This window comes from Eptesicus fuscus, chromosome 13 (assembly GCF_027574615.1).
Source record: "Eptesicus fuscus isolate TK198812 chromosome 13, DD_ASM_mEF_20220401, whole genome shotgun sequence".
Lineage (NCBI taxonomy): Eukaryota > Metazoa > Chordata > Mammalia > Chiroptera > Vespertilionidae > Eptesicus > Eptesicus fuscus.
This window is the reverse complement of record NC_072485.1, coordinates 946,220-970,355: the sequence shown is the minus strand read 5'-3', so window position 1 is coordinate 970,355 and position 24,136 is coordinate 946,220. Positions and strand designations below refer to the sequence as shown.

The following is a 24,136-nucleotide window of genomic DNA, read 5'->3' as shown; positions in this document are numbered from 1 at the left end:
GCCTTGCACACTCGGCACCTGTGCCCACAGTGGCTAGACGGCACTCACTGTGCTCACGACTGCCGAGACCGCGGGGTGCCGCCCAGAGCCCTCCCCCTGCACCTCCCCCCCCCCCCCCCCCCCCCCCCGCACGCCCGCCCCCTGGGCTCAGCCAGCTCCGGTCTCCTTAGAGCGTTTGCCATCCCGTCATCTGTCGCTAAACTTCTAACTCTTCCCTCGCCTCAGCTCCTCGCAGGCCTGTGGTCTGACCCTCTCACCTGAGAGCCGCTCATGCCTCGTGGTGGGCAGTGCATGTTCCCAGGGCCTCCCCCGCTGGGCACAGCTCAGCGCCCTCAGGGGGGTGACGACGGGGAAGTGGCAGCGATCTGCCTTCCGGCGCCAGGACAGGGTCTCATTGTGGTAACACCGACGTGTGTGTTTTGTTACGTTGGAGCCTTCGGACAAAGAACTGAAGCACATGGCGCCGCCCACGCCTGTGGGCCGGGAGACGCGGGCTCTGCGGCCCTCTCCCTGCAGAGCGCTGGCCTGTGGGGCCACGGGCCGCCCTTCCCTGCCGGGCCCTGGTGCGGCCCAGGTCCCTCCCGCCTGGCCTGTGGGCCCGCTGGGGAGCACGTGGTGGTTGAACATCATCTGGGCCTCCAGGGTTCAGAGCGCCCTGCGAGGGTCTCTCCCGGATGGCGCCCCGAGGTCCCGGCCCTGCAGGCTCCCGTGGCTCCTTCTGAGGGTCTCCAAGTGTGAAGTCCCGCATTCTCTCTGACTCAGGCCCTAGCAACTCCTTCCTCTACTCCATCTGTGTGGCAGGTCTTCACTCTTTGGCTCTGGGAATTCCACCACAATCCCTTTCCCAGCGGCTTTATTTGGAGTTTGCCATTTCTGACAAACTCCTCTCTTCCCTCTGTCACCAGTGAGTCCTCTCTCTGACCATCAGGTGGACAGGACACTTCGCCTCCGCGGCCCCTGTCCTGGCGTGCGGCAGGCTCTTGTCACCCAGCCTCCTGCTTCCTGGCCGCCTTTTCCTCATGCTCACCCTCGGGTAAGTTCTTACTGATGTCAGAGAGAGGAAGGAGGGAGAGAGGAAGGGAGAGGAACCATGGTTGCCTCCCATAGGCACCCCGACCAGTGGATTGAACCTGCAACTGATTGGTGTCCGGGACGACGGGACCACCCGGGCCACCGGCAGGGCCCTGGTGCTTATGGTAGCCTCCTGCCACCTCGGCCGGCATCCGCCCGCCATCTCCCCCGACGCTCCCCAATGGGAGAAACTGGGCCGCGGGGCGTTCCTCCCTGTAGGTAAGGAGTGGGCTGGGCATGTATCTGTGTTCTCTCTGTAAGAGCAGACGGCCACTCTTCCGGTCACTCTTCCAGCCTCCCTCCCCGCCTCTCTCCCCCTGCCCTCCCCCTCATCCCTCTCTCCCCCCTCCCCCTGCCCTCCCCCTCACCCCTCTCTCCCCCCTCCCCCTTCCCTGCCCCTCATCCCTCTCTCCCCCCTCTCCCTGCCCTCCCCCTCTGCCCTCTCTTCCCCCCTCTCCCTGCCCTCCCCCTCATCCCTCTCTCCCGCTCCCCCTTCCCTCCCCCTCTGCCCTCTCTCCCGCTCCCCCTGCCCTCTCCCTCTGCCCTCTCTCCCCCCTCCCCCTGCCCTCTCCCTCTGCCCTCTCTCCCCCCTCCCCCTGCCCTCCCCCTCTGCCCTCTCTCCCCCCTCTCCCTGCCCTCCCCCTCTGCCCTCTCTCCCCGCTCCCCCTGCCCTCTCCCTCTGCCCTCTCCCTTAGACCTCTCTCCCCACCTCTCCCTGCCCTCCTGCCCGCCCTCTCCCCCCCCCCCCACCTTCATCCCTCTTTCCCCCGCTCCCTGCCCTCTTCCTCAGACCTCTCCCCCACCCACGTCCTCTCCTGTCCTCTCCCCGGCCCTGCTTCCGTCGCTCCTTGTACAGACTCTCAGCACGGGGCCCAGGTGTGTCGTCTGGCTATTTTGTGGATAAAAACATTTGGGGGGGGGGTGCTATTCTTCATACTTGAAGTATTTATTTCTTCGATAGAAAAGTAAGATATTTTATGGTCCAAACAGCAAATTTACAAATGAATTTTTGTAAATTTGCTTGCAAAGTAGGGACCCAGCTGTATGCTCCCTTCACGGCACTGTTAACAAGATCTAGGCCTCCCCGCTTTTTACTGAGGTGTAATTGACATAACATCCTGTTATACGATCACCAAGATCATACTTTCCCTGTGACGAGCTTTTAAATGTCCTCTCTGGACAGCGCCCACGCAGCCACTCGCTGTCCCCTCCCTGCGGGCGGGCGCGGGGTGCGTGCAGCCTACCTCACCGTGGGCGCAGGGCCGGCCTCCCCTTCTCGCCCAGCGAGGGGTGGCCGCCGAGCCCGTGTCAGCCTGTTCTCCCTGTTCTCCGGCCGCCGTGTGGGGAGGCTGACGGGCCGGTCCTTGGGCTCTTTGCCACTTGCACTTGGCCCTGAAATAGCCCCTCCCAGTGCGGGCGCGGCCTTCCTCGTAGACTGCCCCGGCTCAGACCAGGTCAGGGCTCTCCGTTGCTCCCCACTGTCTTCCGAGCCGTGGTCCTGTCTGGGAGGGTCCCCAGTGGAAGTCAGGGATCCCCTGAGTGTCCTGGGGGCGGAGGGGGTGTTGGCTCGGAGTGCACGCCAGGCGGAGTGCGGCGCACCCGCCGCTTCCCTCTCAGCCTCGTGCCTGCCTCGTCCTCCCGCGGCCCAGCCTCCTCGTTGGGCGGTCTCCCTGCCAGCCCCTGGGCCCTCTCGCCGCCTCCCATCCTATTTGGAACTTCTCTGTAACCCTCCACAAGCTTTGCAGCTAACTAGCCCCGTGTCTCAGCATGACCGAGGCGGGGGGAGGGGGTGTCTCTGGGTCCTGGCCTGCCAGCAGGTGTGTGGTCCCCTTGGAGTCGCAGAACAGACTGAACTCAGTTCTCCGAGGTGTCAGCCTGTGTCTCGAGCGCTCAGGGTCCTAGAACTCAGCACCACAGTCGGGCTTCCTCCTCCTGGCCTTCCCTCGGGGCTCTGGGGCGCGCCCACAGGACGGGCTCTTTAGAAGCGCACACGGCGGGCGGAGGGGGTGCGCCGTGGAGGAAGGTCCAGGGTGCATCTCGGACGATCCTGCTTGGGAATCACAGGAGCGGTCAGGGTGAAGGCAGGAGGGAGTTCAAGGATGCAGGCTGTTTCCAGAGCCCGGCTGACCCCTGCCTGGACTGGAGCTGGGCCAGCTGCGCCTCGGCCTCTGTCCCGCCTGGCAGTCTGCTTACTGGGTGACGGGCCCCAGACCCTCCGTGCTCCCCCAGGTGGCCTCTCGGTTCAGTCTCCAGAAAGAAAATGCTCCCAGCATCTTGATGGGCATCTACCCCAGCCGTCCGCCTCGCCCCCGGGCAGCAGTGCTCCCCCGGGGCGGGGAGTCCTCACGGGGGTGCAGGTGGACAGATGGCTGAGAACACCGTGGGGAGAGCTGCTCTCCCTGCTTCGCTGAGAGGAGGCAGCTGTGGGCTGTGCTTGGGCCGGCAGGAAGTTCCTAGGTTAACGGATGCAGGTTGCCGTCTGTCCATTTTCTGTTTTCCTTCCCTTTATGGTCTTGGCGTCCAGCATGTCTTCCTCCCTCGTTAGGACGCGTCCCTCGGGTCTCGGAGCTGGTCTGTCCGGGGAGGCGGGCGTTCCTGCGCCCTCGGGCACTCAGGGTGTTCAGCCCGTTCGCGCTCGAGAGCGTGGCACGCCTCGCTGCGGTCCCTCCGGGGAGGCCAGGGCGGACGGAGGCCACCGGAGCTCCGCAGGGCCCGCCTCCCGCCAGCTTGCTGCTGCAGAGGCCGGTTTCACAAGCTGCTTGCGCTTGCCTGAGCCTTTGACCTTATTCCTCTCGCCCTAGAGCCCGTCCTGTCTAGGCCTTTTGCAGTCACACCTTGCCAACGATTGGAGCCGCTAGGTGTCTGCAGACGGAACCTAATGGCCCAAGATGAGCCCGAGGCCTGCGGGGGGGAGGGGGGGCGTCAGGCCTCCCTTGAGCTCCAGCCCGGGCTCCAGCCTGGAGGACCGGGCAGCACGGTTTCACGGGGGTGACAGCACAGGAGGAAGAGGGGAGGGGGAGGGGCACTGCATGGGGCTCAGTCAGGTGGGAGAGCTGCCCTTGTCCCGTGCCCGAGACAGATGTTCCATCTCTGCCTGTCCGTCTGTCCATCCGGAGCAAAGGCCGAAAGCCAGCCTCACGTCTGCCGGCTCAGCAGCTGAACAGGTCGGCAGAGTTCTGATTGCCCGGCCTGATTCTTGATTAGAACCAACAATCACCGTGAGGCCTCCGTGCCGCCTCTCCCAGGCCCTCCTGCCCAGCACCTGCTGTGGGTCACTCCTGACCTCTGACCCTGCACCCTCCTCCTCGCCTCTGCCCCTTGGTGACTAGAGGGGAGCCATCCTCACCTCTGGAGGCTGAAGAGGCAAAGCTGCTTGTGGGTCATCAATCCACGTGCTCTCTGGCGGGGGGGGGGGGGGGGGGGGGGCGCGGGGCGCGGGGGGCTCCTTTGCTGTTGGGGTGAGAAAGTCCAGGGCCCCCCACCTTGCTCTCAGCAATGTTTAGTGTCCTGGCCGTGACCTGCTGAGCATGTGGCTAGGCAACTCTGAAGTACCTCCTACGCCTGCTTCCTGGCTGGGTGACTTAGGGTTTTTAACCTTATATATCTTTTCCTTTATTTAAAACAAAGCAATTTTTAGCACACTGAAGAAGAAAAAAAAACTAAACATTTTGTGCCTTTCTAAGGCAGAGCTGTACCCCAGGCTGCATTTTAGAGCTTAATATGGACATAGCAGCGTCTCCATTCTGCTGAGTGTCAGCCCCGGGGAGGCCAGTGCTGGGTGTGGCTGCGACGCCGGGCCCTCTCGCCACGCCCCACGCCGTGGGTGGGAGACTGGTTCCATCAGGTCTCAGCCTGCATGTGCTCTGGCCGCAGTGTCCCGGACCCGGGCCTGCCGGTCACTCAGGTGTCCCAGCCTCCAGGCCAAGGCACGGGTCAGGCCTCTCCTGGAGGGTGGCTCCCCTTCCCCTTTGGTGGGTCCTGACCCGCCTCGACCTCCTGCCCGGCGGAGCTCAGACTCGGAGCGTGAGCAGCGAGTGCCTCGGGCTCAGCTTCCCGGAAGAGGCAGCAGGGCTGTGACCACAGCCTGTCCTCAGAGCTGATCTTAAAAGTGTCATTAATATAAGAAACTTTATATTCGTAGTATTTAATCTTTCTCACTTGGGAAGAATAAGAAAAACAAGGTAAATATTCCTACGGAGAAGAGCAGAGCTTTAAGATGTCCATGTTCAGGTCTGTCATACTAATGTTATTTATTAATGTTTCCATTTATATACATTGAACTAAAGAGCTTTTTCAAGCACCCACGTCTGTAAAGTATTTTTAAATAAAGTTTCTTTTGTTGTAGTTGACCTGAGCGCTTGTGTTTGGTGGGGATGGAGGGCTGACGGGGGTGAGCGGAGCACTGTGCCTCAGCAGGTCCGTGCCGCCCCTCCCCACAAGGCCACGTGGCCCAGGCTCTCGGTCCTGCCCCCGAGCAGGGGCCACCCTGGGGGCTGGAGCCGTGGGGCGGGTTCCTCCTGGTGCCGGTCCATTTGGAGCCCAGGCGCTGTGGTTCCCGTGGAGAATGAAACGTGTGTACGGTTTCCCGGACAACTAAGCTTTGTGTGTGTGTGTGTGTGTGTGTGTGTGTGTGTGTGAAGGAAACTTTGCAAGTTTACACACAACCTGACAAAACCACACACACACAAATACACACTACCCCCCAAGCTCTGGCCCATTTCCCAGCCTCCCTCTAGGGCCCTTCCTAAAGGGGTCGAGGTCCATCAGCTCAGCTCAGAGGAGTCTGGTGCTAGGGTAACTCTAACCTTAATCCCCTTAAAGGGCCGCAGGGACCCCTCTGTCCCCGCCTCTCACCCAAGTGAGCAGTTCAGGGCCTGACTAGGAAGCGGCCGCTCCCTCACTGCTGGGACACGGCGCGAATCTGAAGGGATGACACCAGCTCCGGGCTCCACCAGGGAAGGGGGTCCCAAAAGGGGCCTGGCCGGCCGGCCGGCAGGCAGTTGCTTCGGGACACTGCCAGGTCCACGGTGGAGCCCGCACGCCTCCCGCGGCCACACAGCGGCACTGGGAAGGCGCCCGGACTCCCTGGCTGTGGGCAGAGGCCGGCCTCGGTCCATAACCGAGCAGACGTGTTCTGGCGGAGCGAGGCCGCCTGGGGTGAGCGCCACTCCACAGGTGGACAGTGTGGTCCCCGAGGAGGGCCGCCAGGTCCCAGCCAGTCCACCGGCCCTGCCAAATCGGGGGAGGGGAGGAAGGGGAGCCTCTGTCGTCCGCGGGAGAGGCTCTGGTGACCATCCTGAGTGTCCTGAGTGCGGGCCGGGCGAGCAGGGGCGGCGGCGGGAAGGGGCGGGAAGGGGTCCAGGTCCGCGCTAGTGCCTCAGGTCGATGTACTTCTCCCCCTGCGAAGGGGAAGGAGGAGAGGAGCATGGAGACGGGACGGGCGGGGCGGGGCGAGCACCAGCAGGGGAGGCAGCCGAGCAGCAGCTGATGAGCCGGTGCAGCAGCCGCAGGGCGGGCAGGAGGGTCAGATGGGCCCCACGCAGGTCACACCGCGGCCTGAGCCACAAGCCCTTTTGGAAACGGTGACGGCGACGGGAGGGGTCTTTGCTCTCGGTGCCGGAGCCACCCTGTCCAGGTCCCTCAGCCACTGGCCTGGCCTACCGCCTGTGAGTTAGGAGGGCGGCGCGGCCTGCTCTGACGGAGGGCGGTTAGTGTCGGGGGACCAGGCCCGGGAGCCCTGGCCGCCGCCGCTCCTACCTGGTCTCCGGGCGCCCTCTGGTCAGCGCGGCTGCCCTGTAGGAGGCCCATCTCTTCAGGGGGCTTATCTGACTTAACTTCAACTACAAATGTGCTCTTAGGAGATGGGGGCAGCGTTCTGGGGGGAGGAAGGGAAGCAAGAGGTTGGCAACTCAGGGGGTGAGGGAAGGGCGGGGCTCTGGGGAAGGGCTTTGGGGGGGGGGGGGACCCGAGGGACGTGGTGCTCTGGGGCTGGCGCGGGGAGGGGGGCGTGGGGGGAGGCAGGTCATGAGGGGAGGGGAGAGCGCGATGGATGGAGCGAGGCCGGGCAGGGAAGCGGAGCACGCAGACCCGGCGTCCCCTCCTGCTCCGGGGTGAGCGGGCAGGCAGGCCGGCAGGGGACCGGGGAGCAGTGCGCTGGGTGAGGCGAAGCAGGCAGGGCGAGGGCGGCTTACATGTCCTGTTTGCCCGACCGCCCGCAGGGCAGCCTGCCCTTCTTGTAGAAGAAGCAGAGGGCGGCGCCCAGCAGCGCCAGGACCAGCAGGCTCACGGTCACGGCCGCGATGACCACGCCCTTGCTCTGGGGCTCGGGCAGCTTCTTCTCTGTCCCACAGAGACACTCGGTCACCCCTGCCCGCTGCCCCGCTCCCATCGCTGCCCACCCAACCGGCGGCGGAGAGGGGCTTCCGGGGGCAGCGGGGCAGAATGGGGTGCCCGGTGGCTCTGCTCTCGCGGCCCAGCTCACCCGTGGTGGTGCCGTTGGCTCTGGCGTGAGGCCCGACGGTGGCGGTGCTGAGCCCAGTGCTTCTGTTGGAGGCTGGGGAGACCCACGAGAGGGACGGGGTGGAGGTTTGGAAACGCAGGAGCCCAGGCCCACGCGGGGGGGGGGGGGGGGCACCCCGCGGGGCAGGCCTTACCCAGCTCCAGGAGGAAGAGCGTGGTGTTCCTGCCCAGGGCGTTGGAGGCCACACACTCGGCGCCCGTCTCCACCAGCTCCGGGGTCACGCGGACACTCAGGAGGCTCAGGACGCTCTGGGGGCCCTGGTCGTGCTCGCTGGCCTAGGAGGAGGGGCAGCGGCTCAGGGCGGGGCGGGGGGGGGGGGGCCGAGCCCACAAGGCCAGACGCTGCTCACCCTGCCGGCCACGCTCCAGGAGATGGCGGGCCGCGGATGCCCCGACGCCTCGCAGGTCAGGTTCAGCAGCGCGTGCTCCCGCACCGGCACCTTCCTCTCCTTCAGCGCCATCCGCGGGGGGCCTGCGGGGCAGGGCGGCTGAGCCACTCGCGGCCCCTCCTCCCCAGGGCGCGGGCCGGGGAGGCTTTCTGTGCTCCGGGGCCTGCAACGCCCCGCGGCGGCTCCCCCCGTCTCCGCGCAGGGGCCTCACCGAAAACGGCCACGCTGACCAGCCGCGTGGCGTTGAGGCCGGGCACGCGGGGCGCGGAGGCCACGCAGCGGTAGCCGCCCCCCGCCTCCCGGTCCAGGTCGTGCAACTCCAGCACCGGCCCGTGCGCCAGCACCCCGCCGGTCTGCGGAGAGAGGCGGGTCAGAGGCCGCCCCCCCCCGCCCCGCCCCGCCCGGCCCGGCCCGGCCCGGCCCGGCCGCACCTTCTCCTTCAGCCACTGGAACTCCAGGGCCTGGCTGCTCTCCGCCCCGCAGGTCAGCGTGAGGTTGCTGCCTTCGTGGGCTTCAGGGGCCGCGGGGCGCACCCGCACATCAGACACATCTGGGGGCACAGCAGTCGCGTCGGCCAGCGCGGGGCAGGGGGGTCGCCCGGCCCCGCCGCCCCGCCGCCCGCCCCGCGCTCACAGTCCACGCGCAGCTCCTGCGGGGCGCTCAGCAGCGAGGCCGTGCTCTCCAGGTCGAGGCCCTGGCACTGGTAGCGCCCGCTGTGCTCCCTCCGCGCCGGAGCCAGGACCAGCACCCCGTCGTCGTCGGTCGTCTCCTCCACCGTCTCCCGGGTGCTGGGGTCCTGGGGCGCAGGCGGGGTGAGCAGAGGGCTCCGGCCCCGCCCGCACCTGCCCCGCCTGCCCCCGCCCCCGCCCCGCCCGCGCCCGCCCCCCGGCCCGCGCCCGCCCCCCGGCCCGCGCCCGCCCCCCGGCCCGCGCCCGCCCCCCCCCCCCGGCCCGCCCCCGCCCCCGGCCCGCCCCCGCCCCCGCCCCGCCTGCCCCCGGCCCGCACCTGCCCCCGCCCCGCCCGCCCCCCCCCGCACCTGCCCCCGCCCCGCACCTGCTTGCTGAGGCTGAAGTGCGGCGGGGGGTTGCCGTCCGCCAGACACCGGATCTCCACGCGGTCCCCTTCCTTCAGCGGCCCCGCGGGCGCCACCTCCAGCCACACCCTCTCCGCAGGGTCTGCGCAGCACGGGGCGCCCTCAGCCGCCGCCCCCGCCCCCCCGCCCCCCCCCCCCCCCCCTCCGGCGGGAGAGCTCCGTCCTGCCCCGGCCGGCGGCACTCACAGAAGACGGGGACCGTGACCTCCCGCGACTCCTTCATGTGGCTCCCGCTGGGCAGCCGGTAGCTGAGCTCGCAGTAGAAGCGCGCGTCCCGGTCCTCCTTGCGCAGCTGGGCCTTCAGGACGCTCCGCAGGGTGTACAGGCCGCTGGACTCCGCCGTCTGGGACGACTGGATGTGCACCCCTGGGCGGGCGGGAGGGGGGCTCGCCTGGGCTCCGCCTCCACCCCGCCTCCCGGGAGTCCCGGGGAGACCTGAGGCCGCCTCTGTACCCGCAGAGGACCAGGGAGCGCTGCGGACTGAACCGCAAGGCCTTCCCAGCCTCACCGTCCAAAGGAAAGCGAAGCGGTGCACAGAGTGCGACACAGTGCCGGCCGGCCGCCCTCCACGCACCCCGCGCTCAGGGCCGGGCACGGCGCTGTGCCGTCTGGTGGGATGTTAGCAGCACCCCACCTCTACCCACTAGATGCCAAGGGCACCCCTCCATTCGTGACAACCACAGATACCTCCAAACACTGTGAAGTACCCCGGAGGGGACAGAGGGCCCCTGGCTGAGAGCCACTGGTTTGGGTAAAAAACAAACTATATTGCGAGGTTTCTGTACACACGTGGGGAGGTACGCACACTCAGCAGATTAACTCCAGGGCAGGCCGGTCTGGGGCAGGGTGTGAACGTAGCCCTGGCCCACGGGCTCAATCGGTCAGGTTCTCTGTCAAAGGCACATGCCTCGTACCTCGGTTGCAGGCTTTGATCCCCACCCAGGTTGGGGCGGGTGTGTGTGTGTGTGTGTGTGTGTGTGTGTTCGAGAGACAACCAATTGATGTGTCTCTCACATCGATGATCTCTCTCACCCTACCTCCACTCACTCTAAAACCAATAAAAATACATCCTCAGGTGAGCATTAACAACAACAAAAACGTTTAAAATTTTATGAAAATATCTTCAAGTATCACTATGTACTTTAAAAAAATAAAAGTAAAACGTAAGGTGGTTTTCAAAGGCTGAGAGGGCTGCTTACGGTTCTGCTGCTCCTTCAGGGGCCGTCCATTCTTGTACCAGGTGACTTGAGGGACGGGGTACCCATTCCTCCCCACACAGGTAGCAACCTAAGAAGGACAGGTGAGTCGCCCTGCCCAGACCTCGCTCAGCCAAGCCCCACCTCAGCTCCTCTTCCCACTGGCCACGGGGCCCCTCACCTCCTCAGGCTCCCTGCTGTTCACCGAAATGCCCAAGGCATTGGCCTGGATGCTCGGCTCCTCTGGAGCTTCTGCACAGGAGACAAGCAGGGGCCTGGAGCCGCGCTCCCCACCCGCCTGCCCACCCCACCCGCCCGCCCCGCCCCTCCACCCAACCCACAGCGCGCACTCCGTCTGACCGCGCTGCCCACCAGGCACTCACTGTAGACGCGCAGCTGGAGGCGGTGCTCCTGGGGCCGAGGGCGCTGGCCCTGGCACAGGAAGACACGCTCGTCGTGAGGGGTGACGTGGGTCAGGGCCAGCGCGGCCCCTGCCTCCCGCAGGCCGAGCCGGTGCTGGTACTCCCCGGGCTCACTCTGACCACGGCCCTGGCGCACGCGGAAGATGAGAGTGGGCTTCTCCTTGTGGACCTGAGGGAGGCAGGGGAGGTGGGGCCTGGGCCACAGGAGGGTCAGCCCCCCGCCGCCCTCTGAGCCTTGGCACTCACGGAAAACCAGTCCACGTGGCTGAGGTTGCCCTGGGACTGGGAGGGGCCGCACCGCAGGAGGGCCGTGCCGCCCACTTCCACCTCCACCAGCTCGGGCTCGGGCGGCTCGGCCTCTCCAAGCACACCTGGGGGAGAGGACCCCAGCAGCTGCCTCAGCTCCAGCTGCTCCCACCCCTCCTCCCACCCTGCTCCCTGCAGCTGCTCTCCCGCCGCGGCGTCTGAGGAGGGCCCGGTCCTCTCCTGCCCTCACCGCGCTCTCCCCTCGCCCTGGGCCGGCCTTCTCCCAGTTCAAGGGAGTTGGAGGGTCACCGCTGGTCTCGGGAGCAGAGACCCAGAGCGCCAGGCACCTCCCCGCCGAGGCTGGCAGAGGGGCCCGGGCTCCAGGCCAAGAGGAAGCCCCTTTCCTCCCAGGCCCGCCCCCGAGTGAGCTCAGAGGGTGGGAATGCAGGGCATGTGCCCGGCGGGCACACAGGCCCCTTTGTGCCCCGCACCCAGGAGACCACTCCTCTCCCCTTCCCCCAGCCCCTCCCACGTCCCCACAGGACCCACTAGGCCAATCCTGGTCAGAAGCTCCCCTTTCATGCTCCTAAGCAGCACCTCCAGGAACATCCCACACACTCGGGGGACCCCATCCTGGGAATCTTCAAGTATTGAGGGGTCAGAGGCTCTCCCAGGGGTCAAGACAAGGCCAGGCAGTGGGCAGGGGTGACGTCAGTGCTGCCAGCCTGCTGCCTGCTCCATTTGGAGGTGATGTCACTGGATCCCATCCGCCTGGACTCGGGGATCCCATCCTTGGACTCGGGGACCCCACCTGCTGGACTCCGGGTTGTGGCCCTGGCCTGGTCCCAGACAAGGACAGAAGGAGTGGTCCTCAGCCCCCCGCAGAAGCCTGCACCCTAACCCTGGCCCACACCCGGGAGAAGGTCTAGGAGGGAGGACAGGGGGCTGGACCTGCGGAGGCTGCGGAGCCCGAGGGAGCCTTGTCCCCAGAAATGCCGTCCGCTCGGGAGGCCGCCGGCACCGGGCACACGGCCAGCGAGCTGGCACTGCCCGACCGCCCCGCTCCAGCCGGACGGCGGCTGCGACAGGGAGCAGAGCCCAGGGAGCCGGTGCCCAGCGCTGCGCGGGCCGGGAGCCGAGCGAGTCCGTCCCGGCGCTCTCCCCACCGAGGGGGCCCCAGGCCCGGGGTGGGGGACAAGTCTGGGCGCTTCCACTCTGGGAACCCTCAGCCCGGCCACCTGTTTTCCGTTCCCGGTGGAGGTGCGGGGACCCCCCCCCCAGCCCCTGCCCACGGGGGAGGGAGGGGCCGCGCACCCCCAGCTGAGAAACTGCCTTTTCCTGTGGCGGCGGAGCCGCGGGACCTCGGGGCCCGGAGGGCGCTCTGGCTGCGCGCCCGCCATCGCTCCGACCGCGGCCCGAGCAGAGGCAAGTCCCCCGGCGCCCCCGAGTCCCGCCCCCGCGCCCCCAGAGGCTCGGCGCCCCCTTCCCCGCCCCCCACTCGCTCCCGGACTCCGATCGCGGCTGCGAACGGGCTGAGAGCGGCGCGGGAACCCGGGAAAGAGGGCGCACGCCGGGCGGAGCTCCGGCCAGTGGGGTGCGGGCCCCAGCGCCCCTACTCACCCGCGGCGCGGCGGCAGCAGGCGGCCAGCAGGAAGGCGCAGAGGAGCCGGGGCAGCCGCATGCTTCCCCGCCGAGCGCCGACGCCGAGTGCGGAGGTCCGCGCCGCCCGCCCGCCCGCCGGCGCTGACGTCAGCGGGGGGGGCAGGGAGGGGAGAGGAGGGCAGGGGGCGGGGGGCAGGGAGGGGAGGAGAGGGAGGGGGGATGAAAGGGGCAGGGACGGGGAGGGCCGCGCCGGAGAGAGCAGGGGAGGTGGCAGGGGAGGAGAGGGGAGGTCAGGGAGGGGTGGGGCCTGAGCTCCCCGGGCCCCGCCCCGAAGCCCCCCCGCCCCCGTCCCTGCCCGGCACCCGGGGGTCGTGGGGGGACGGGCGCGCACCCCACAGCTCCCGCGGGGCAGGGAGGAGGCCGCCGCCCTGGAGCTGAGCGGGCGGGACAGGTGTCCCGGCGGGCGGCCTGGAGAAGCTGCCGGAAGGCCAGAGCCCCCGCGGCCAGAACCCCAGCCTCACCCTCCGCTCAGCCCCGACCAGCGGTGCAGCCCTGGGGGCCGCCTGGCGGAGCAGCCGCGGACGGGGCCTCCCCTTCGGTGCCCTCTGCCCCCGCCTCCCCCCCAGAGCTCGGCCACGGCCTCGAGGGACCGGCCGGCCACGGGCGCGTCCCAGAGCCACCGCGCCGGTGAGGCTGCGCCCGCCCGGACTGCACGCCCCGGTCCTGGCATCTCTGAGGGAAGAACGCCGGGCGGACCCGCAGACCCAGAGGTACCGGTGCGGAGTGGAGACGGTGCCTGGGGCTGTCCCTTCGAACCCGGGCTCCGCAAGTCCCTGCTGGACTGGACGCAGGAGGGGGGAGCGGGGCTCGCCGGCCGAGGCAGTTCCCGGCCTGAGAATCTGTTTCCGCCGTTGGCTCACGCGGGGCCCAGCGGGGACGCAGCTCCCCCTCGCCCGAAGGAAAAGGGGAAGAAAGGGTCATGGGTGCCAGGTCTCCAGTTTGCCCCCAGAAAGCCTGTTGTGATTCCTGACAGCTGGAAGGGCGCCACCCCTCTCTACCCATCACCGCAGGCTCCCGCACACTGGGGGGTGGGGGTGGAGGAGGCATCAGATCCGCCCCCAGCCCCCTCCTCCCAAACCCTGCTCTCCTGGCCTCTGGAACTGAGGCTCCTGCCTCAGAGAGACCCCTCTCCCTGTTTCCGGGCTCCTTCAGCGGGTGCGGGGTGAGGGGGGGTCAGATGAGGCCTGGCCAGGCAGCCTGCGCCTTTGGGGGGAGGAGCAGGGCGATGGGCAGGTGACTGGAGAGCACGCCCTGGGATGGTGCTCTGATGACTAACAAACCACATCAGCTCCCATCAGTCTCCAGCGGGGGCCATGGGCCAGGGGGGATAGAGGAGGAGGTCCCTGTCTCCCCATCCCCCAGAGCAAGTATAGGGTCGGGCCCAGGCCCTGGAGGGGAGCGGATGAGCTTGCTGGTCTGCAGGGACAGGAGTGGGAATGGCTGGAGGATGCTGGCAGCTCTGCTCCCCTGCCCCACCCCCTTCCCCTCACTTAACACCATTAACTCCTCCTCCTGCTCTCCGCCGCCAACCACCAAGGACAGTCAGTGCGGGAGTCCTTCCGCCTGGAGGAGGGCGAAGCCGGTGGGGTGAGAGGCGCTGCCTCTGCAGTGAGGGGAATGCAGGCAGAGCCCCTCCCTGCGGCCCCATCCCACAGGCTGTCCTTCACCGGCGCCAGGAGCAGGCGAGGTGGTCTGAGTGGCCAGGGGCAGACAGCGTGGGGTGGCTTTACTAGGTGTCCCCATTTCTCCTTCAGGACGTGAGCACAGGTGACCAAGGGTGCCTCGGCCAGCCTCTAAACAGACACTGACACGTTCCACCCAAGGCACTTACTTAATATTGACCGAGCATAAGTTACACAGGAGACAGACATGCAGTGCACGAATCACACACGGTTTATTTACAGAGTCCTGGTGGTTGCCAGACCTCGGCAGGCCACCCGGGGATCCGCGCCGACAGACACACACACACACACACACACACACACACACACACACACTGGACGTTGGACGTTTTAGCTGCGGCTCGGCGTCTTGCTTGAGGCCTCGGTTTCCGGCTCACTGTTCGGACTCATAGTCCCCGGCAGAGCTTGGGCAGATTGCAGGAAGGGGGTGGAGAGTGACCGTCTGTGGAGGAGCAGAGCAGCCTCTCTGATCTTCCTCTGGGATTTGCTTCTTTTTATGTGCTCAGAAGGGCATCTTCAGGTGTCTTATCAGGGGGTCCCAGGAGCCTTGCTATCTGGTCTTACATATGGGGAACAGATCACTTTATCTATTTTCTACTACAGGCCACTCAAGGGTGCTTATCAATTTGGTTACATTCCATTCCATACTTTCAGATTCCACACTTCAATATCACACTTTAATACTTTGTATACTCTATATTGTATTTTATCCTTATTACTATTACTATAACACTAGGGGCACTTCAGGAGTCCAGACTGAAGAGGCACGACCTTGGCGGGGACTCCCAGGGGACTGGGGACAGAAGAAAAGGGGGTGAAGACAGACCAGGACAGATGGAGCGGAAGGTGTTGGGGGTCTGCTCCCTGGGCCCTCCCAGCTGCCGGGAGATGGGGTTCAGCAGCCGCAGGACAGAGAGAGGGGCCTAGGTAGAACCTGCAGCAGGAGGATGAAGACCCCGCAGCAGGCCCAGCAGGCCCGGGAGGCAGGCGGAGACTCGCCTGGGCTGAGTTGGAAGCGGGCTTGCTCAGATACAGGCCGAGGTCAGAAGGTGCCCCTGGCGAGAGCCCTGACTTGCTTGATTTCCCTGCAGAAGGAAGGGGTGGGACAGCCAGGGGGGCCGGGCCGCCTCACGGCTCAGCCAATTCAGCAAACGGGTGAATCACACGAGCGTGTATTCCAATCCTGCGGGCAGCGTGGGAGAGCAGCGGGTCACCCACAGAACTCTGCTCCCCCCCATAAGCCGCTGCTATGTTGGGTGGAAGGACGAAGATCACGTGGGAAAGGAGGAATTACAGGCATGGGAAAGTGGGCACGGATAATCAGTACAGGTTACCAGTCACGGGGGCTGGGGGCCGCAGAGGCGGGTGCCCGGGCCCAGATCACAGGCCGCGGGGGCTGGTGCCTCCAGGACTAGATTGTCTCAGCCCGAGGCTGTCCATCTCTCCACAATGACAGGCAGCCCTCCGAGGACGGACGCGTTCCCCTGTGAGCGCCAGGTCCCCGGGCCTGCAGCTCCCAGCCAGGGGAGGAGGTGCTTTCTACTCCCAACAGACCCGTGGCGGCTGACAGGGCGGGATTGGCAGTTCTTATTTTATTTCTTGTAACTAGTAGCGAGTCCCCAATATTCTATTTCTGCCCCTAACACTCCCGCACCCCATGGCGGGTGGGGTGGTGCCCAGCCCCAGGGGCGTTGGAGGTAAAAGGACAAGGATGGGCCTGTGCCCCGCCCCCCCGCCCCCCCCCCCCCGCAGAGATTTGACCCCCAGGATCCCTGCCTGGCCCCCAGCATCCTGGGCACAGCGACCTCCCACCCCGCCTCTGGGCCGGGCCTCCCGCAGTGTGTGCGAGGAGGGCTGGGCTGAGGAAGGAAGCTGATGCAGCTGCAGGGAGAAGGAGCTGGGGTGGAGGGGTGGCCCGGCCACCGCCACAGTTAAGGCGTCTGGGGAACCCCCTGGGCCGGGAGGAGGCAGGGAACATTGCCAAGAAGGGTCTGCGTTGGAAGGAGCCAGTGCTGAGGGGGTGGGGGTGGGGGTGGGGGTGGGGGGCAGGAAGCCGGATGCCGGGGCTGGAGGAGACGCGGGGAGGGATTGAATGGGGGGAAGCAGCCCCCATTCTGGCCGGATGCTGTCTCCCCGTGTCCTCGCACCTGACCAGGCCGGAGGAGGCTCCGCGATTGAGGTGCCCCAGAAACTCTGGGAGAGGAGGGGGTGAGGGGGGCTGCAGGGGCTATTTTTAAACTTGGAGAAACCGTGAGTGAGTTCATCTCCACCCCAGCTCGGCAGGCAAAGGCCCCTTTGTCCCGGCGCAGCGAGGGGAGGGGTGGACAATGGGGCTTCTGTGGGCAGGCGGGGGTCCCACAGCTGGCCGCTGCGCCCGTGGGAGCTGGGGGTCAGTGTCCCCGCCCACCGGGAGGCGGCGCCGGGCTCCCGCCGCTGGCTTTCCCAGGGCCGTTCCCAGGCTCCCGGCATTCCGGGGCTCCCCCGGGAGGTGCCTCCGGGTGGGGGAGCAGGAGGGGCGGACAGGCACTTCCTGGGGCAGGACCCTCACCCAGAGGAGGGGTCCCCGCGCTGTCACCCTAGCCCCTCCTGCCCCGACCCCAGGCCTCTCCGCACCGACAGCCTCCAGCCCCGCCAGGTCCGCCCCGCGGGGCCCGGGAGGCGGGGCATCGGCGCCGCTCGGACGTGACCATAAAAGCTCCTGCGGCGCCGGCGGCGGGTGGGGGTGGGGGTGGGGTGGGAATGGGGGCCCTGCAGGGGGTCTGGGCCCTCCGGAAACCCGAATCCTGTCTCGGGCCTTTCCCATCCGGCGGCAGCATGATTCCGTTAGCTCGCTGTCCACTCGGGAAAGGGCCTCCAGGGCGGGGGGCCTCCGGGGTGCCCAGTGGCCTGTGATGAAGGGGAGAGCAGGACCTCCTGTCCCCGTCCCCGTCCCCGTCCTGAGTCTCAGCTCTGTCCTCTGACGGCCTGACCCCTCCACCTGCTCGCCCACCAGCACTGAGACCCGCACTGGAGGGCGGGCTGGGACAGGGTACGGGGCTTCCGTCTCTCCCCTGGGGGCGGGTCACATCCGCTCCCCAAACACCCGCCCCCATGTCTCCGGGGAGACTGTGGCTTATCCTGAGCCAGGGCCAACTGTCCATGGGACCTAGGGGTGCCCTGGAGTCTCCTGACACCTCTCCTCCCCCAGACCACCTGCCCCTCTCCTTCCTCCTCCCCACCTGCCCCTCTCCTCCCCCCACCCCACCTGCTCCTCTCCTCCCTCCCCCCCACCTGCCCCTCTCCTCCCTCCCCCCCACCTCCCCCTCTCCTCCCTCCTCCCCAGACCACCTGCCCCTCTCCTCCCCAGACCACCTGCCCCTCTCCTCCCTCCCCCGCCCCCTCCGTGATCCCCACTATGGTTGCCACAGCTGATCTTGGAGGAGGGGAGGGAGGTAGGAGGAAAGAGGAGAGGGGGCGAGCTAGGGCCTGGTCCTGCCTCTTGGACCCGCACCCCAGGGGCTGGGCTTTGAGGAAACATGAACAGGGAGAGGACACGGGACTTGGGGTCAGAGGACGGGCCGGCCCGGCCTGCCCGCTGGGCTCTCACTTCCCTTCACGTCCCGCTGCAAACTGCCTCTCAGCTTTGGCCTCAGACACGGGCTGGGACTCCATGAAGGACCTGATGGCTTTGAGGCAACCCTGCCACTGACCTTGGGCGAGTGACCGTTCCGAGGGGAGGGGACCGGCAGGGTCAGGATGAGGGGCAGCCACTCATGCTGGACATCGGTGCTTGGCAGCTCAGAGGTGTCACTTAAGGGTCCTTTTCATCTCTGATGTTTGTCTTGATCTTTGCAACAAAACAGTGAGGAAGCCGAAGCACCAAACCTTGTATGACGGGAAGGCACGCAGCCTGAGTGACGGAGCGACATGGTTTGAGGGTGATAAAATAGACACAACATGAAACTTACTTTAACCATTTGCAGCGTACAGTTCAGTGGCATGGAGCATATTCCCAGTGTCACGCACTCGTTGCCACTGTTCAGTTCCAGAACCCTTTTACCACCCCAAAGAACCACAGTTTGAACCAGGGTTTATCTAACTCCAAAGCCTCAAGACCTGTAATAGTTTACGGCCGACTTAAGTAAACAGGTGCCGGAAATGAAAGGAGAGGACTGAGCACCCTGGATTCTGTGTGTAAACAGGAAGTGCAACAGGATTCAGAAAAGAGCAGCGTCATGGGCCTCCGCTCCCGCAGAACAGCCAGGGCCTGGAAGTGCGGTGCTGCCAGAGGCCAGGTCAGGAGAAGGAGCCAGATGTCTCCCGTTTCCCGTCCCCCGTACCTCCCTCTCCCAACTTCTACCCACCCCCAGGTCTTCCCCACCCTACTGCCTGTGTGCATGGGCTCTGCATATAAGTATGTAAGTTCTTTGATTTATCTTTCCTTGTCCCCCCACCCCCACAATGAAGTATGTCAGCCCGTTCCATACCCCCATACTTTGGGTCTTATTTTGTTGGTCAATTGGTTTTGTTCAATAAATTCCACAAATAAGTGAGATCAGTGATACTTGTCTTTCTCAGATTGGCTTATTTCACTTATCACAATAGTCTCCAGGTCCATCCATGCTATTCCAAAGGGTAAGAGATCCCTCTTTTCTACAGCTGCATAGTATTCCATGTGCAAATGTCCCACAGCTTTTGTTGTTGTTGTTAATCCTCACCCCAGGTGTAGAGCGCGCCTGGGAAGGCACGTGGGCATTTCTTTAATTATTGTCAGCTGAATCCAGTGGCGTCGGCAAAGCCACATCCTGGAAACACGCTTTGCCAAAAGGCAGGAGTGTTGTCAGCTTGACCTTCAGCCCCGGTGCCAGGGGGTGGGTTTTGTTATTTAAATCCAGCCAAGCACCAGGAATGAATATGACTCGGGCCCACCCAAGAATGCACATAATCTCCTTTGTCTTGACTTTTAGTAAAACTTCCTGTTTTTTGCTGTATAAAATAAATATGCTGTATTGGCTCTGGGTCCCTGTCCCTGTCAGAGGACAGTGGTCCCACCCGGCCCAGCCTTTTCCTTCCATCTCTGTGTCTGTCTCTTTCTTTCATTTTCTCAATCCCCAGCAGCCCCTACTCGGGAACCGAATCGCTCCCTAGCCGCGCTGACGTGGAAAAGAGAGAAATCTCTACACCAAGGATATTTTTTTCTATTGATTTTTAGGGAGAGTGGAAGGAGAGAGAAAGACAGAGAGAAATATCGATGTGAGATCGATTGGTTGCCTCCTGCACCCTGACTAGGGCCCAGGCCGGGGAGGAGCCTGTAACCAAGGTACCTTGACCGGAATCAAACCTGGGACCCTTTGGTCCACAGGCTGACGCTCTATCCACTGAGCCAGACCAGCTAGGGCTCCCACAGCTTTTTTATTCACTTACCTGCTGATGGGCACTTAGGCTGCTTCCAGATCTTGGCTATTGTAAACAAGACTGCAATGAACATAGGGGTGCTTATATTCTTTTGAATAAGTATTTTGGGTTTCTTAAGATAAATCCACAAAAGTGAAATCTCTGGATCACAAGGCAGTTCCATATTTAATTTTTGAGGACACTCCATACTATTCTCCAGAGTGGCTGCACCAGTCTGCATTCCCACCAACAGGGCACGGGCTCCCTTTTCTCCGCATCCTCCCAGCACTGGTTGTTGATTTGTTGCTGGTAGCCGTTCTGACAGGTGTGAGGTGACACCTCATTGTGGTTTTAATTTGCATCTCTCTGACAATTAGTGATGTTGAGCATCTTTTCATGTGTCTATTGACCAGCTGCATGTCTTTTTGGAGAAGTGTTTATTCAGGTCCCTCGCCAATTGTTTAATTGGATTGTTTGGGTATTTTGGTGTTGAGTTTTATAAGTCCTTTATAAATTTTGGACAATAACCCCTTATCAGATCTATTGGTTAATATGTTGTCCCATTCAGTGAGTTGTCTTTTCATTTTGTTGATTGTTTCCTTTTCTGTGAGAAAACATTTTAGTATGATGTAGTCTCATTTGTTTATATTCTCTGTTGTTTCCCTTGCCCAAGGAGAAATAGCAGAAAAAATATTGCTATAAGAAATGTCTGTAATATGACTATGTATTTTTTCTTCTAGGATTTTTGTGGTTTTGAGTCCAATATTTAAGTCAACAGAAACATTTCAGACCAGAAGGGATTGGCATTAAATATTCGAAGTGTTGAAAATCAAGGACCCACAACCAAGACTACTTTACCCAGCAAGGTTATCATTTAAAATTGAAGGAGTAAACAGCTTCCCAGGCAAGGAAAAGCTAAAGGAGTTTGTTACCACCAAATCAGCATTACAAGACCTGTTCAAGGGCCTGCTTTAAGAAGGAGAAGAAGGGGGGGGGGGGGAGAAGATGAGGAGAAAACAAAAACAGGAATATAATTAAAAGAATAAAATGGCAATAAATATGTACCTATCAATAATCACTTTAAATGTAAATGGCTTAAATGCTCCAAATAAAAGACATAGATAGCTGAACAAATAAGAAAACATGACCCATATACAGGGTCCCCCCAAAATGTACACACACTTCAATAGCTAATAACTCAACTGATGTTTCTTTCTTTTCAGATTTAACCCATTAGAATGAATAATTATTCAAAGTGTGAATACATTTTTTGGGACACCCTGTATATGCTGTCTACAAGAGACCCACCTCATAATGAAAGACACACACAGACTAAAAGTAAAGGGATGGAAAAAGGTATTTCAGGCAAATGGAAATGAAAACAAAAGCTGGGGTAGCAATACTTATATCAGACAAAATAGACTTTTAAAAAGGCTGTAGTAAGAGACAAAGAATGACACTACATAATGATAAAGGGAGTAATTCAACAAGAGGCTATAACCCTTATAAACATTTATGCACTCAACAGAGGAGCATCTAAATATAAAGCAGATCTTGATGGACATAAAAGGAGAGATGGACAGTCATAGTAGGGGATTTTAATACCCTGTTGACATCAATGAATAGTCTTCTAGGCAGAAAATGTCTAGATTAAGTGGCCTTAAATGGCACACTAGATCAGATGGATTTAATTGATATCTCCAGAGCATTTTACCCCAAAACAGCAGAATATACCTTCTTTTCAAGTACACATGGAACATTTTCTAGGAAAAACCACACATTAGGACACAAAACAAAGATCAATAATTTAAGAATATTAAAATAATATCAAGCATCTTCTCTGACTGTAATGGTCTGAAACTGGAAATCAATCTCAAGAAAAAACTGAAAAGCACACAAAGACACGGAGGCCAAATAACATATTACTAAACAATGAATGGGTTAACAATGAGATCAGAGAAGAAATCAAAAGATACCTTGAAACAAATGAAAATGAGAATAAAACAACCCAAAAGCTATGGGATGCAGTGAAAGTAGTCCCAGGAGGGAAATCTCAAAAAACAAGAAAAGTCTCAAATAAACAATCTAACTTTACATTTAAAGACACTTGGAAAAACAACAACAAACAAATCCCAAAGTGAGTGGAAGAAAGAAAATAATAAAGATCAGAGCAGAAATAAATAAAACAGAGTCTAAAAGATCAATACGAAAGATCAATGAATCCAAGAGCTGGTTCTTTGAAAAGACAGAAAAGATTGACAAACCTTTAGCCAGACTCATGAAGATGAAAAAGAGAGGGAGCAATAAATCAGAAATGAAAGAGGGGAAGTAACAGCTGACACCAAAGTAATACAAAGGATTGAAAGAAAATATTACAAATAACTGTATGCCAAAAAATTGGACAATGGACAAAATATATAAATTCCTAAAAATATACAAGCTTCCAAAACTGAATCAGGAAGAAGCACAGGATCTGAATAGCTAGATTACAACTAGTCAAACTGAAGCAGTAATAAAAAAACTTCCTGAACCAGACGGCCTCACAGATAAATCCTATCAAACATTCAAAGAAAAACTAACACATCCTTCACAAACTATGCCAAAATATTCAAGAGGAAAGAAGACTCCCAAGCTCATTTTACAAGGCCAGCATTATCCTAATTCCAAAACCAGATAAAGACACTACAAAGAAAGGAAATTATAGGGCAATATCCCTGGTGAACATAATGGATCCAGCAATATTTAAAAAGATCACACACCATGATCAGGTGGGATTCATTCTGGGGATTCTAGGTTGGTACACTATCCACAAATCAATAAACGTGAGATATCACATAAACAAAATGAAGGCTAAAAACCACATGATCAGCCTGGCTCAGTAGTTGCGCATTGATCTCTGAACTAGGAGGTCACGGTTTGATTCCTGGTCAGGACACATGCCAAGGTTGTGGCCTCCATCCCCAGTGTGGGGTGTGCAGGAGGAAGCTGATCAATGATTCTCTCTCATCATTGATGTTTCTTTCTCTCTCTCCCTCTCCCTTCCTCTCTGAAATCAATTCACACACACACACACACACACACACACACACACATGATCATATCAATAGACAGAAAAAGCACTTGACAATATCCAGCACTCATCTATATGTATAAAAGCCTAAGTGACTGAAAGACTGGTTGACCAGTTGCTATGACGCACACTGACCACCAGGGTGCAGACTCTCAATGCAGGAGCTGCCACCTGGTGGTCAGTGTGCTCCCACAGTGGGAGTGCCGCTCAGTTGACCGACCAGTCCTGGCGGCCCACCAGCCCAGTGGCAGCCACTCACTCCCTCAGTGGTCCTGCAGGTCCAATGTCTGGAGAACGGGCCAGGCACCGAAGGACCAGTGCGCCGGCACGATCCCGACAGCGCCGCTGGCCTCCTGGAGGTCAGCCTCTGGCACTGTGGCCACTTCTCCCTAGATGCTCTCCACGGAAGAAACCATATAAAAGTGGCTGCCACATAGCTCCTGACAACCGGCATGAATGTCAGCAGGATGGATCCAGATCCTGGGCCAGCAAGGGGGTCCCACCACCCACTTGGAGGGCCGATCAAGTCCCGGTCCCCCCACCCCCCTCGGGATGGGTGCCAGATGCAGGGCTCACGGCTGGCAAGCGCCGCTGTGGTGGTGCGAGCCTCTCCTGGTCAGAACTGACTGGGTGTGAGCCTGCGGCAGGCGCAGTGGGGCTGGGGTGAGTGGGAGCGGCAGGCAGGAGTGGCAGGTGGCGTTGGACTGCCTGTTTCAGCCCAATCCCTGCAGGCCATGCTGAGGGACCCCACCCGTGCACAATTTCGTGCACTGGGCCTCTAGTTTAAGATAAAAATTCTCAGCAAAGAGGGAATAGAGGAAACATACTTCAACATGATAAAGGCCATATATGACAAACCGACAGCCAACATCATACTTAATGGGCAAATCTACAAGCATTTCCCTTAAGATGGTGAGCAAGACAGGGATGTCCATAGCACTGGAAGTGCTGGCCACAGCAATGACACAACAAGAAAAAATAAAAGGCATCCAAATTTGAAAGTAAAAGTAAAACTGTCATTGTTTGCAGAGGACATGATACTGTATAGAGAAGACCCTAAAGACTCCACCAAAAATCTGCTATAACTGGTAAGTGAGTTCAGTAAAGTAGCAGGACAAAAATTAAATATTTAGAAATCAGTTGCATTTTTATACACCAATAATGTGTATTTTATACATGAATAATCTCTATCAGAGAGAGAAAATAAATTCTATTTACAATTGCATAAAAAATACCTAGAAATAAATTTAACCAAGGAGATAGAAGGCCTGTAGTCAGAAAATTATGACATTAAAGAAATAAATAAAAGCAGATACAAATAAATTGGAGCATATACCTTGCTCATGGATTGGAAAAATTAAGATAATTAAAATGTCCATACTACCCGAAGCAATCTATAGATTCAATGCAATC

General features: G+C 60.8%; 1 protein-coding gene across 2 annotated transcripts; it reads right to left on the bottom strand.

Moving 5' to 3' along the window:
• Positions 1–5,296: 5,296 nt before the first annotated feature.
• MCAM (melanoma cell adhesion molecule) lies at positions 5,297–12,629 on the bottom strand. 2 transcript variants are annotated; one of them, XM_054725490.1, is made up of 16 exons: positions 12,557–12,629; positions 10,937–11,061; positions 10,652–10,859; positions 10,450–10,520; positions 10,272–10,359; positions 9,259–9,438; positions 9,033–9,154; positions 8,613–8,775; positions 8,411–8,529; positions 8,191–8,332; positions 7,941–8,062; positions 7,725–7,866; positions 7,553–7,624; positions 7,263–7,410; positions 6,829–6,946; positions 5,297–6,470 (listed from the first exon to the last, which is right to left on the bottom strand). In XM_054725490.1, the coding sequence occupies exons 1-16, from the start codon at positions 12,615–12,617 to the stop codon at positions 6,441–6,443; spliced, it is 1,911 nt and encodes a 636-aa protein (XP_054581465.1). In that variant the 5' UTR covers positions 12,618–12,629; the 3' UTR covers positions 5,297–6,440. The 2 variants fall into 2 exon arrangements, with proteins under 2 accessions (XP_054581465.1, XP_054581466.1); XM_054725491.1 differs by lacking the exon at positions 6,829–6,946.
• Between the last annotated feature and the right edge of the window lie 11,507 nt (positions 12,630–24,136).